The sequence below is a fragment of the Halichoerus grypus genome, chromosome 8, assembly GCF_964656455.1.
Source record: "Halichoerus grypus chromosome 8, mHalGry1.hap1.1, whole genome shotgun sequence".
Taxonomy (NCBI): Eukaryota; Metazoa; Chordata; class Mammalia; order Carnivora; family Phocidae; genus Halichoerus; species Halichoerus grypus.
Genome location: NC_135719.1, coordinates 49,171,689 through 49,185,577, shown reverse-complemented (window position 1 = coordinate 49,185,577; position 13,889 = coordinate 49,171,689). Strand labels below are relative to the sequence as shown.

Here is a 13,889-nt window from a genome sequence, read left to right as displayed (position 1 = left end):
GGAGCAGGGAGCCGACATGGGGCTCGATCCCAGGGCCCCGAGATCATGACCTGAGCCAAAGGCAGACGCTTAACAACTGAGCCACCCAGGCGCCCCTGTTTTTCTCTTCTTAATTGGTCTTTTCCATGAAGAGCCCCAGCTGAAAACCTAAAATGGGTAAAGTTTGGCCTCCCCTACAGTATTTACCTCCACCTTTGGCACTGTTTGCATTTTTACAATGAGCGTGCGTCACTCTTGTGTAAATTTTTTTTTTAAGTTTATTTATTTATTTATTTTTAAGTAATCTCAACACCCAACGTGGGATTCAAATTCACAACGCTGAGATCAAGAGCCACATGCTCCTCCGATTGAGCCAGCAGGGTGGCCCTCTTACGTAGTCTTAATAATCCAGTTACAGTGGCTTGCCAGGACTGGCACAGGACTGGGATGCACAGGCATTGTGGAATGCGCCAGTGCTCACTGGGCACAGGCTACCAGCTCCTCCAGCGCTTGCTCACTGTGGTTGCCGTGGACCAGCAGCACTTCCTTGATCCGGTCCTGCTCGAAGCCCATGTCGCTGAACTGTGCCCAGAGGCGCAGGAACTCACCTGCCTGAGGAAGGGGACTCTGCCAGGTCAGCCACCTCCCTGTGGAGCCCTCTCCCTGGTCCCTACTGTATCTACTCCCACAAAGCTATGGACTTCCCGAGCCAGGTAAGCCTGATCCTGGGCAGCACCTGTTTTTCTTCCTGTACCTCGGGGTGACATGGGCTTGCATCTCCCTTCCTGAGCCAAGGAAGGCCTGGCCACTGGCTCCATCCTGGCTTTACTCCAGCTCATTCCTGACTCCCTGTGCTCGGGAACTGGGGCAGAAAGCAGGAGGCTACATACTGGGGCCCAGAGGATGCACAGCCTGGGGTCTCTGCCCGAGCCCCAAACCCTGCCAAAGTTTCACGCAGTGCAGCCTCTGCCCTCCTTCCTCCTCTGGCCCCAGTGCCTGAAAAGTCCCTGCTTCTCCTCCCTCCTTTCTCCTTGGCATCCCTCCCAGCCCCCTGTCCTTGCCTCAGCCTCTGTGGAGAAGTGCTCAGCAGAGCTTGGGCCAACAGCACGCTGTGGACAGGTCATGTACGCTGGGCACTCAGAATGTACCACTGGGCCCACAGATGTCTGCCTTCTGGGTTTCCAGGTAGGCAGCAAACTCCCTGAGTAGAGTTTATGCATCTTTGTGCTGTGCATGGCTCCTCTCTGGGTGTCTGACAGAGTGGGCATCCAATAATATTTGTGTGTTAATTCGGCTAAATAAAGCAAAAGCCTTGCCTCCTGTTTCCCTCCCCACCTCTTCTCCTCCCCTTCCCCACGCTTCACCTCCCTGGACTGTCTCCTCCTCTGCAGGGCTCAGCAAGCAGGCTCTATCCTGATGGCCCCCAGGCTCTGGTTCCGGCACGGGTGTGCCCCTGCACACTAGGCTCGTGTGTGCACCCCCGCTGCTCCCCTCCCCTCCCCCTGGGTCCGGGCAGGTGGCCCTGCTGACCTGGCTCTCGGAGAACTGGAACATCTCCATGGCCTCCTCCACCAGCCCCTCCTCGTAGCCTTGCTGCAGCAGCCGGTCACAGGCACTAAGGTAGCCGAGAAACTGGGCCACAAGGGGCCCAGCGCAGGGGTGGTAAGGGCATTGGCAGGGGCAGCAGATGGGGCAGAGGAGGCACCCTGGGGGTCTCAGCGAGGCCTGGGCTCAGACCAGGCTGCCGAGTCAACCCACTACACACAGAAATGGCCCCAGAGACCCTGTGAGCTAACAGAAGAGGGGCAGAGGCCTCCCCTGGGGACCTGGGGGTGGGTGGACAGCACATTCTTACCAAATGTCCCCAACCGGGGGCTGTAATCCAGGAAAAGGACTGTCAGGGTGAGCTAAGTGTTCCCAGACCCTACGTGGGGGGTGGGACTGGCTGGAAGCACAGGCTCCTCACCCACCACCCGTCCCCGTCTGTCCACCCTCCCTCGTGAGCACCCACCAGTGTGAAGCAGCCTCCTCAGCACCCACACCTGGGCAGCCCCACCCTGTCCCTAGACACATGCATGTCTGCCATCCAGGCCCATGTGAGCCCCGGTGCTGGAAAGGGGAGGAGGACAGAGGAAGATACCACAGGGCTGGAAACCTGTTCAGGTCACTCCATGCTTAGTCACCAGGAGCTGCTTTTGCCCTCAGGATGAGGTACTGCTCCTTACCGGGGCCCAAAGACCTGCCCCCCTGCCCCTGTCCGTGGCCTCAGCTCCCCCCTCAGCAGCCCCAGGCCTCGGCACATCTGACTCCCTCACCCCTCTTCCCTGGGGAGCCTCTGCCCCAGTCTCCACTGGGGGCCTTGCCTGTGGGCTCTGAGAGACTGTGCTACCCCGTCCCGTGCGTACGACTCTGTAGTCGCTCTCCTCTCTCAGCGAGGGAAGGGCTGTTTCAGTCTTGGTCACCACTGTGTCCCCAGCACCCACAGAAGGAGCTCAATAAATGTATGCTGTGTTCCTAAGATGAATTAAGAACTACCGTCAAGGAGCTCACAGCCTAGGGGGAGAGGAACCAGATATGGGAAATCCTGAGTGCCAGGCAAATCAAGGCAAGACTTATAGAGAGTCAATGCCAAATGAAGGCTCCAGACCACAGGAATTATGGGTACAGGTGGAGAAGCAACAGGGAGGTTCCTGCAGACCTTCAGAGCATGGATCATACAGATGAATGCTTTTCAAACTGCTTTAGCTTCTGAGCTGTCCAAGCCTCAATAACAATAATGGGAAGGTCGAGCTGCTCTGGGAGAACTGGGGGCAGGAGCAGGGGAGCCAGGGGTCCAGTGCTCCTGCCTCAGGACGCCTAGATCTTGCTCTGAGCATATTTTGTAAACCACCCAGCCAAGCCCTCCTTGCGCAGTGGAAGAAACAGGTCCAAGCAGGGTGGGCAGCTTGCCCAGGGACCCAGGACGAGGGCCTAGGTCATCTGACCTTTCGGCTTTGTCCATCCGGGGCCCAGTGCTGGAGGAGGGGCTCTGAGCTGCCTTGAAAGTAGACAGGATTTCCAAAGGTGAAAACAAGAGCAAGTCAAGAGTGGATGGTGGCTGCTCCCTTGGCCTCTTGGCTCAAACACAGCAAAGGTTCTTGGCCTTGGTGCCCACTGCAGCTATGTGGGAGCCTTAACACAACTACCCAGAAACCACTGATGCTGGCCTCCAGAGGCTCTGATATAATTGGTCTGGGAGGCAGTCTGGGCACTGGGATTTGTATAGCTCTCCAGGTAGTTCTGTGCAGCCACGGCTGAGAACCGCTAACTCAAAGGACAGCTGACCTCGATCCATACCAGTAGCCCCATGGCAGGCGACATTTCAGAACCACCTTCAGATCCTTAACACGATAGGCCCTTGGGCACACTCCAGATCCACTGACTGGGATCCTCCAGAGTAGGTCCTGGGGATCTACAGTTGTAGAGACTCTGCTGCTTGGTCAGCTTTTGGGCCTACGAGACTATAGAAGCCAGCAGGTCTGCCTCAGGCCCCAGGGTGGGTAAAGATGTCACCTTCACACCCCGGGATGGGGCCCTCAGCAGTCATTGATTATAAACACATATTCCTCCCTCCATTCTGTGAAGAGGGAAAGTGAGGTTCAAAGAGGGGCCCTGAGGTGCCTGGAGTCCCATACCAAGTCTGGGCCTGGCCTGTGGATGCTCACACATGTCACCCATGATGTCCTGAGGCAGCCAGTGGGCACATCAATCCTTGTGGAAGGAAGGAAGGAATGATGGACAAAGCTTATCTTTTGTATCTCCTCCTTTCTCCCTGGCTCTTCTAACTGCTCTGTCTCTGTCACCTGATGCTCACCTTCCTGGGCCATCTGTCAATAATTTCTGGCCAGAAAGGATTACTACAGTGTATATCCTTTAAGCGGTGCGGGGGGAGGGGGGGGAGGAATCTGAACCCAAAGGAGTTGCTCACTTAATGGTGGAACTTCACAGAATAGAGGGAAATAATCACTTGGTGGGGGAAAACAGATGGAGTCATCCAATGGCTCTTCAGGCCCACACCTCAGGGCTTGGCTCCTGACTGACCACCATGGAAGAAGGCCCCCCAGAGATCCGGCTGGCCAGGCAGGTGGTCAGTGTATATCTGGAAACACAATGTTCCCGATGCGGTGGGATTCCTCCAGCCCACCCACGGGGAGCCCAGTGACCCGTGCTGGTTCCGACTAAATCTTCAGACCCCCACAATGATGGCGTGAGACCTCAGCCTTGTCACAGAAGCTAAAGGGACTGGGGGGCATGTCAGAGCCCCCACCGTGGCTGTGGTCCCTCACAGTCCTCCTGGCCAGCTTCTTGGCCCAGGTTCTGGCTTTCAGCAGCGGCCGAAGGTGGGGACAACTTTAGATCTACTCTTAAATCTCAGATCGGCCTGGGGTGCTTCCCTGGAAGGTTCTCACACAGAAAATGAGAGAAAAGTACCATGCAAAAAGATTCAGAGTCAAACCAGCCTGGCCTCTACCCTGGCTCTTCCATTGATTTGGTGATATGAACCTCCCTGGACTCGGTTTCCTCATCAGCAAAGTGGGGAGGGACAGTAGTAGCAACCTTGCAGAACTGAGAAGACCTAATAGAATATTCTCAGATTGAGGGCCTGGCACAAAAAAGGTGTTCGATGAATGTCAGCAACCATGTTGGAGGTTTTCCTCCAGGACAAGGCATGGACTGATGAAGCCAGAGGAGAGCAGAAGCAGGAGTGGGTGGGGAAGGCAGCCAGGTGCATTTGCCCACCTCCTCCACCTGGCAGCAGCACATCCTGCTTCCGCTCCAGGATGAGAGTCACTCTCCTTCTGTCCCTCCCTTATCCAGGAGCAGGCAGCTCTGGACCTCAGGGACCCGACATATGACAGTCATCAGTGATTACGGAGAGAGTATCCAAGCCCTCTGATGGTGATGGGGCAGGGACGGAAGAAAGGAAGAAGTGCCAACTGCCCTGGGGCCTTTTGATACCCGCAGCTCAGCTTTCCAACCAAAAGAGCCCGCATGTTCAGAAAACAATGGGAAGCCCAATGTGACCTGTGACCTTCAGGTGGGGGAAGGGCAATCAATGTTGCCTCTCGCCCCTACTCATAATCCTTCCATGCCTTCCTTTTGTTAGTGGGTCATTTGTAAACCTCTCAGCCCAGCCTTCAAGGTACCCGCAATCTGCCCTCAATCCCCCTTCCCTGTCCTATCTCCCACCAGCCTGCATCATGCACCCTGTACTCCAGCGAGACAGGTCGTATCAGGGCCTCCTGAACCCTTCCCTGCTGCCTCCACTCCTTCGCTCACACTGTTCCTCCTGCTTGGAATATCATCCCTTCTCCTTCCTTCAAATTCAGATTCATCCTTAAAGTCCAGCTCAAGAAGTGGCACCTCCATGAAGCCTTTGCTGATCACTGGAATGTCCTTGTGCTCAGTTAAGAATGGCCATACATTCTTCCCAGCCCCTTCCACCAAGAGGAGGTTTCCCCCATAGCTCCTCGCTGCATCTGAACACCTAGGAAGTGCCCAGTAAATACTGCGGACTAGATGGAATGGATGGATGGGTAGATCAAAAGAGAAAGAGATGGATATGAACAGGGATAAACTGCTCATTGAGGGAAGTGGTTAGTGCTCTGTCGTCCCTAAGGTAGCCAGCAGCCACATGTGGCTATTTTAATTTAAATTAATTACAATTAAGTAAAACCAAAAATTCAGTTTCTTAGTCACACTAGCCATATTTCAAGTAGCCACATAAGGCCAGTGTCTACTGTATTGGACAACCCAGGTATAAAACATCTCTCTCATTGCAAAAAGTTCTTTTGGGTATCTCTGGAGAGATTATCGGCTGCCCAAAGCTCCAGTCCCTTGTGCTTGGGGCAGAGACTGGAACAGGAGTAGAATATTAAAACTCTCCAAATGGCCATGGGGATTCCTGATAAACCCTTATGGAGAAAATAGCATCAGGGTCTAGAAACTTGCTCATAACCCTCAACAATTAATGTCAGGCTAAGGTTCTGCTTCTAAAGAGAAGGAAACAAAACTTTTTCAAGTTAAAGATAAAAACTACTTGGCTACTCATCTGGTTCCAGACCCACAGCCCCCCTAGCTCGGGGTCCCTCCTTCACCTACCTGGCTCAGGCTCTGCCGCCCCGTCTTCTGCAGAGCCCCGATGGCCCTATACAGGGGATATCCCAGGGCGACCACCGGCCCGATGAGGTCTTGCTCCTCCTGGCTCAGGGCAGACAGCAGGTCAGCAGAAGCAGGGTGTGATCTGCAGGCGCTGAGATGCTGGGGCATCCCCCCAGGAGGTGGCAGGCAGGTGTACGGGCTGAGGGACTGAAATAGACAGGCTGGATGTGTCAGTTACCACTGGAGGTGTCACCTGCTGGGCAGGACATTTTTCCACAAGAGAAATATGATAGGTCCATCCTATTATCCCATTTCACAGACATTGAAACTGAGGTTCAGAGAAGTTAATGACTGGGGAAGCAACACACATTTGGGACCTGAGCCCTACTCAGAATCACATTCAGTCTTTTTTACCCCACACCTTAGTGAGGGGAGGAGCAGGGGTGGGTCTTCCTCCTCCTTCAGGTTGGCTGGGCTGGGGCTGGGCAGGGCGTGGAGCTGGGTAGGGACTGGGCACAGCTGTGTGCTGAGGAGACCACACTGGCCCTAGAGTAAGGAGGGTGGCTCAAAGGCATTTCAGTCAGTTTGGCCAGCATCACCCCTAACCCATTCCCCATAAAGAAGCACCCATCTGGCAACCCTGACGAGACCGCCCTGTCCCCTCCTCCCCAGGGAAAGCCCAGCTGCTGCCCTGGCTCCTGGGGCAGAGTGTATATGTGTGACATGAATTGTCCACCCATCCCTATCTTTTCAGGGGTTTTCCTGCCATGACCTTACCCTAGGTTCTGCTCTTGACCCCCAAACTGGAAAATATCCAAATCTTAGGATCCGAGTCTACTCTTGTGACCTTAAAAATGATTCTTAGCTGTTCTCTGCCTCAGTTTTCTCCTCTGCAGAACATGCGCCCCATTGCCCCCACAGGCTTGTTGCTAGAGTTAAATGTAATCTGGACCAGGAAAGAGCCATCCTGGCATCAACGTCTGGCCCTAGATGTGGTGTGCCTGTCCAGGTTACAGCCTCTTCTCTGTGTTTGCTCTAAGCAACTGTGTGAGGTAAAGTGGCCCAGGGATAGCTCAGAGCAGTTCAGTGACTTGCCAAAGGTCACACAACCGTGGGTGGAAAGAGCCAGACTTCTAGTTTGTTTTTGGATTTAAATTTCACCTGGGCCTTATTCTGTTGCTTCTCCTGGCCTAACTGTAGGGCAGCTAGGGGGCAGAAAGCTGTGCCCAACTGTCACCTTTGGCTCTCAACCCTGACCCACTCCATCTGCTCCAGATCCAGCTTTTATGGAGTTTGGTACTTACATAATTTGGATGTCTTAAAAAAGGCACACAATTATGAATATAAAATTAGATATAAGGCCTTGGAAGAGGCAAAGTAAGGGGTCTGAGGCTTAAGCTTCACTGGTTTCACTTTAAATTCACTTCTGCTCCCAGTTCTTCCACAGGCACATCCTCTGTCCTGAAGCCTTCCCAGTCTGCAAAAACTGTCCCCTCTCCCTCAACACCTGATCCCTCCCACTACACAGTGCTGCCTTGTCCCACAAGCCCCTTGGCCAACTCTCCTTGTCCTGTGGTTTTGACCTGTCTCTTCCAACTCAGTGCCCAGCAGGAAATAACTGCTCAGGGAGTATCCTTTGATTGAGCCTCCAGCTCACCCATCCTACCCGAAGCCTCGCTCTGTGGGAAGCCCTTGATTTGAGTCACATTCATTCATTCAACGGATATTCACTGAGCACCCCCTAGGGGCCAATCTGCTGCTGGGTGCCCTGGAAACAAAACTGAAGGCCCTCCAATCCCTGCCCTAAAAGAATTCATATTGCATGGGAAGAGACAGACAGATACCGGATAATTACAACTGTGACACGTACCCTAATAGAAGCAAAACAGACACAGCGTAAAACAGGGAATGGGGGCCTCTGAGCAGGGACTAGTCTAGGCCAAGGGCCACAGGAAGGACAGCATGGTACAGGGCCAGATGAGAAGAGGAAAATGCAGGGAGGAGGAGAGCAGAGAGGAGGGAAGGAGGGCTGCGGACCAGGCGGGGAACCCAGACTACTGGGCTGGGCTGCGGCCTTGGTGGAGCGAGCAGGTTCCTTACCGAGACCGTGGGCTTGTGGCTCCGCAGTGCGGGCATGGCGCCGGCCGTGCAGGGCCGCGGGGGCGACGCGGGGGCGCTGGGGAGCGGGGGCGCGGGGCCCGCGGGCGGCACGGGGCCGGGGCAGAGGCTCAGCGCCCGGCTGCGGATGCGGTGCAGGAGGGCGCGGGGGCCGGCGGCCAGCGGGCCCTCGGAGAGCCGCCGCTGTGCCCCGGCCAGCTCCGACCTCACGCCGCGCAGCAAGTCCAGCGAGCAGCGGGGATGGCCGGGGCCGGGGCTCGCAGGGGAGCTGGACGGGGGGCTGCAATGACCTGGCTCTTCCTCGTTGCCAGAGGTGGCTTCTTCGTTGTCGTGGTCCTCGCCCTGGTTCTCTTCCTCCTCCTCCTGGTTAAGCCGCTGCTGGGGTCCGGCCTCAGGGCCCATGTCTGCAGCAGGTGCAGGCACTAGCTCGCGTTCGGGGCCGATCAGCAAGAGCCAGGCGGGAGGGGCTGATGCCATTCCCGCGGCGTCGCACTGGAACGGGCAGGGTCCCCGGACCACGGCCTCCGCCCAGAAGAGCGCTCTTCTCTCCAAGCTGAAGTCGTGCTGCGAGGAGAGGCGACGTGAGGCTCTTCGGGCGCAAACCAGGCCCAAGGGGCGCACCCCTACCCCCTGGCCTCCAGGGAACCTGTTCGGCCAAAAACTTGCCAGGCCTGGGCAGCTTCCGATTCTAAACTCCAGGCATCCATCACCACCCACCCCCAGCCCCAGTTTAAGCTAGCACTGGGGTCGATGGATAGCCATACAATTGAATGGTTAACTCGGCCTGAAGGACATAATGAGGAATAGGTTAATAGAATGAAATGTAGTGAAATCCAATATCTAAGTCCCTTTGCCTTTCAGTATGTAATTGAACGATAGCAGCTTAAAAAATGTCTCCGAGAAACCTTGTTCTTAGCAAAGAAACTTTCACTTGAGCCCAGCACCATTTGCCAGTGAGGCACACAAACCTCTCTCTGGAATAATACCTGCCCCCTTCCCCTTTGATGTCATCAGAGGTTACTCTGAAGCCCAGGAAATGTAAAAATCACTAATCTCTGTTAAACTCTACTTAGTACGTTCTAGTGTAATTTCTATTTCCAGACTATGAAAATGAGGCTCAGAATCTTTAATTTGCTGGAGGTCAGATTGGTGTTGAGTGGCTTGAGCTGGGATTCCTCGGGCCACCCGACAGTAGTACTTTCTCAACTACATTATCAGGCCACCTGAAAAAACAATCGGAGCTCACATAAATAATCTAACTTGAGAGTTTAGAAATGAGTAAAAAAAATATTCATCTGTTGCCTACCTTTAAAAATAAGATCCAGAAATACAAAACTCCATTAAAAAATGTAAAATTGTCTAAAAGGCAATTTCAACGCTTTGTGATGGCCAGTGAAGGAAGAACAAAGGTGGGGGAAGTGGTATTTGTGGGGGGAAGGAGAGGCAGGAAGACAGATACTCAGACACTTAGATCACAGGCATTGTCCCCTCCTCTCCTGACATGACCCTAGGCTGGGGAGAGGAGCCTAATGTGGCTGTTCCAGCATGGCTCCCTGACTGAGTCAGTGGCCGTGTCTTATTCCTCTCTGCATCCTCAGGGCGCAGGCAGGCCTGGCACAGAGTGGATGCTTGTAAGTATGTGCAGAATGAACGGTTGGATGAAGAGATTGGAGCAAAACAGGCAGGTTGTGAAGGACAGAGGAGGGAAAAAGACCATGTGAGGGGTGATAAGGCAGACGTGGAGAGAAAGAGACTAAGAAGGTTTCGAGACAGCCAGCGGGACTCAGGGGATGAAAAGGTACTGAGACCCAAAACAAATACCAACATGTACGATTTATGGAACGAAGCAAGATGATTCTAAAGTTCGTATGAAAAACAAACAAATCAGAAGAGCCAGAAAAACTCTGGGCACAAAAAGCTAAATAGGGGGGACTGGCCCTACTAGCTGTTAAAATATTGTAAAATGACAATAATTAAAACTATGGTGTTGGCACAGATGCACGTAGAGAATAGGAAGTCCAGAAATAGACTTTAATATCCATGGGGCTTTGGTAAATAATAAAGGTGGCATCTCAAGCAATGGGAAAAAGAGAGACTAGTCAATAAATGGTGTTAGCTAGCTGGAAGAAAATGAAGTTGGATCCATTCTTATGTTATACACAAGGATGAATTCCAAAAGGATCAAAAATTCAAATGTATGATATGAAACCATAAAAGTACTAGGAGAAAAGCAGAAGAGACATGCTTTATAACCCCAAGTGCGGAAAGCCTTTCCAGAAGCCATAAAAGTACAGATACACATATGTGCAAAATCTGCACGGCAAATATACCACAAGAAGCAAGGTCAAAGACAGATGACAAACTGGGGGGAAAACAGCACTCGCAGCAGAGATGAAGGGCTAAATTTACTAATACAGCAAGTGCTAGAAATAGATTGGAAAAAGACCAACAGTTCAACTGGAACATGAGCAAAAGCTATGGACAGTCCACAGAAGAGAGCCACACAGATGGCTTCTAAACACATGAAGAGTTGCTCAACTTCACTCATGATAAGAGAAAGGCAAATCAAAACTACCCTGAGATACCATCCGCCTATCCCTCAGCAAAGATCCAAAGTCTGAGGACACTCTGTTGGGAGAGTGTGGGGGGGACAGGCCTCTTGTAGAGTGCTGGCTGGGATGGAAATCAGTATGACCCCTATGGAGGGCAATTTGGAAAAATACTTAAATTCAAAAGGACATGTGCATATCGTCATTCCCTGCAGCATTGTTTGTCATGGCAGAAGCCTGGGAAGAACTCAAGTGTCCATTCAAGAAAGTACAATATATCCATGTAATGCAATGCTACACAGTGAAAAATGAAACTGAAGAAGCTTTTTATGTACCGATATAGAAAGATCTTAAAATATATGAGATAAAAAAGTCAGGAATAACAGTGTATATAAAATGCTACCTTTGGGGTAAAAAGGGAGGAAATAGCTGTACTTGCATGTCTCTACACACATAAGCATCCCTGGAAGAATACATAGCAAATGAGAAACAGATATCCCCAGTGAGGGTTGGAGCTGGAGAACTGGATAGATGGGAAGGTGTCAGTGGGAAGCTGTTCGCTCTCCCAAGGCCTTCAAGCTGCCTGTGGGCCACACTGACCACCCCCCTTGCTTTTGTACATAAAGTGTTACTGGAACACGGCCCTATCCAGCCACTCCTTTCCAGAACTATGGCTTTTTCCCTAGAGCAACAGAGTTGAGTAATTGCCAGTTTTTACTACCTGGTCTTTTACAGAAAATGTTTGTCAACCCCTGCTCTATACCCTTTTGTAAGCCTTTTCTTTCTTTTTATTTTCATTTTTAAACTATGTGAATGTATTTTTTCTCTAAAAATATTTTTTTGTTAGGGCAATTCACTCTAATTAAAGGGAAACTATGAAACAATCAAACACAGACTTGCCAAGGCTTTAAGTATGGAAGGAAGGGTGAAGGCAGCAGGGTGGGTGGGGCGGACATGGGCTTTGGGGTCTGACAGACATGTGTGGGAATCCTGCCTGTGTCACTCATAAGTACATCAGCTGGGTGACAGCTTTGGTTTCCTGTGCCGTGGGGTAGGAACACATGCCTGCTAAAAGGGTTATCATAAATATGAGAGAGAAGAGTGAATGTACACAGAGCACCTAAGCACGGGCCTAGTGCACAGCAGGTCCTCAATAATAGTAGCTGTGATTATTACTTTTTCCGTTTAGACCACTGTTCTAAACTGTCCTAGGTTCACCTGGTAATCTAACCACTATCTGTAACATTGTTGTTATGGGAAAATGTATTCCAGGTTCCAAACACTGGGAATACAGCCCGGTGAACTCAAGAGGACTTACCAGGAGAGGCTGTAAATCATACTTGGAGTCTTACGCTTCTCTGTTTGTTAGATTGGCCCAGCAGTGAAAGAAATGGAGGCCCAGGAAGGGAAACAGGCTCCAGGGAGTACAGATACCCTCGCTGAGAGTAGTGGGCAGAGCTAGGGTCAGCACCTGGGCTAGGACACCAGACATGGACTTGGCAGAAAGGTGCCCAATTCTGCTTCTAAGAAAACTAACTTTCAGGATAACTTCTTCCTGGCTTGGCCTGAGCTCAGCGGGGAGGGAAAAGCTGTGATAATCCACCTCCACTGGAGCTTAGCCAAGCGAATTCCTCTGCCCAACGACACAGGCCCACGGTGAAGGCTGCCTGGGAAAAGTGACTATGGGCCCCTGGACACTGTGCTCTGGGTTTTACAGAGCTGATTTCCCTCCTGGAGACCTTGGTCCTAAGGGTCTGCGGATAAAGCAAAATGGCACTGAGTCTCCTGCTCCCGGGCCCCCGAGCCACTCAAGCCTCTTCCTCCTTCGTGGATTGTACTTTCTGCACCTGACTTCCTGCAACCCGGTTTTCTGCCGAGGAACCTTACCCGTCCAGTGTCTCACGCTCCCATCCTGCTCTGAGCTAATACGCAGCGATTTGGAGTTAAGACCTGGGGTTTAGTCTTGCCATTGCCACTAACGTTGGACAAACCATTTCCCTTCTCTGGACTTCAGGTTCCTCGTGTGCAAAATGAGTGAGGGCCGCCCTAGATTCTCAGAACTTTTTACAAAGTACCCTGCAGACAGTGGAGAAGGAGCACATAAGACTCTGAGAGGCCCGACACCAGTTCCACAGTTTTTGGCAATCTTGTTCTTTCATTTGTAAAAATTCATGTGAATTCTGCATCCTATCTCATGATCTATCTGTGTTATAATACAAATGCAATAGGTTTCCCCCTAAACCTCCAAGTAAACTTGACTCTCGTTTATCTTGAGGGTGTGCGATACCAGATACCACTGCATACACTGGGTGCATATCCCAGTGTGTGAGCTGTGGGGCATGAGGTGCAAGGGCGCCTCCAGAGCAGATGTGCTTTGGGTCTGTGGAAGAGTAATACCTTCTAATGTGTCTCATCTAACTGCATTTTAACAGAGGATTCTAGAGATAGTGTCTTAGTTCACGGGAGTGATTCTAAATGGTAGAATTTTAGACATGGCAGCAGGCTGACAGGGAAAAGAGGAATTGGAGTATCCTTGCAATGACTCTCAGTCACTTCCTATAGGCAGCTTCCTGTTATCCTAATCATTTTTAAAATAAGACCCACCAAATAATCCCCATCACCAGCCTTCTTCATGAAACACCTTTTCCCCTTGGGTTATTTCCAGAACTTTCTAGAATATACCACAGATGGACTTGCTGCCATTTATGTATGTATGTAGGTACATATGTATGTATGTATGCATGTAGGCTCCACACCCAGTGTGGAGCCCAACGAGGGGCTTGAACTCACAGCCCTGAGATCAAGACTTGAGCTGAGATCAAGAGTCGGATACTTTAACTGACTGAGCCACCCAGGCACCCTGGCCTTGCTGCCCTTTAAAATCAAGGAACAAGGCCTATGAGTCTCAGCATCAGATCTACAGACCCAGAGACAAGAGACAGATGGACAGAGAGATACACTTACCATAGAACCCAGCAGAAGCTCCCTGCAGGCTGGGACACTGAGCTCTGTCCCAGGAAGGGGCTCTGTGCCTATCACAAAGCCATTGGGCACCTTGAAGGGGACGCCATCAAGGGCATTCATTCTGTCAGAGGAGTGTGG

At 51.8% G+C, this 13,889-nt stretch overlaps 1 protein-coding gene across 2 annotated transcripts; it reads right to left on the bottom strand.

Moving 5' to 3' along the window:
• Positions 1-234: 234 nt before the first annotated feature.
• UBAP1L (ubiquitin associated protein 1 like) lies at positions 235-13,880 on the bottom strand. 2 transcript variants are annotated; one of them, XM_036087197.2, is made up of 5 exons: positions 13,752-13,880; positions 8,221-8,802; positions 6,121-6,327; positions 1,510-1,611; positions 235-591 (listed from the first exon to the last, which is right to left on the bottom strand). In XM_036087197.2, exons 1-5 carry the CDS (start codon positions 13,869-13,871, stop codon positions 457-459), a joined length of 1,146 nt encoding a protein of 381 aa, XP_035943090.2. In that variant the 5' UTR covers positions 13,872-13,880; the 3' UTR covers positions 235-456. The 2 variants fall into 2 exon arrangements, 1 of the variants encoding a protein (XP_035943090.2); XR_004915752.2 differs by having other exon boundaries at positions 547-591; positions 1,510-1,594.
• Positions 13,881-13,889: the final 9 nt, after the last annotated feature.

Coding starts and splice junctions, on each gene's coding strand:
- UBAP1L (XM_036087197.2), bottom strand. CDS start 13,871: ATGAATGCCCTTGATGGCGTCCCCTTCAAGGTGCCCAATGGCTTTGTG. Junction 8,803..13,751: donor AGCTTCTGCTGGGTTCTATG/GTAAGTGTATCT, acceptor CTCTCCTCGCAG/CACGACTTCAGCTTGGAGAG. Junction 1,612..6,120: donor GGCGGCAGAGCCTGAGCCAG/GTAGGTGAAGGA, acceptor CTTGTGGCCCAG/TTTCTCGGCTACCTTAGTGC.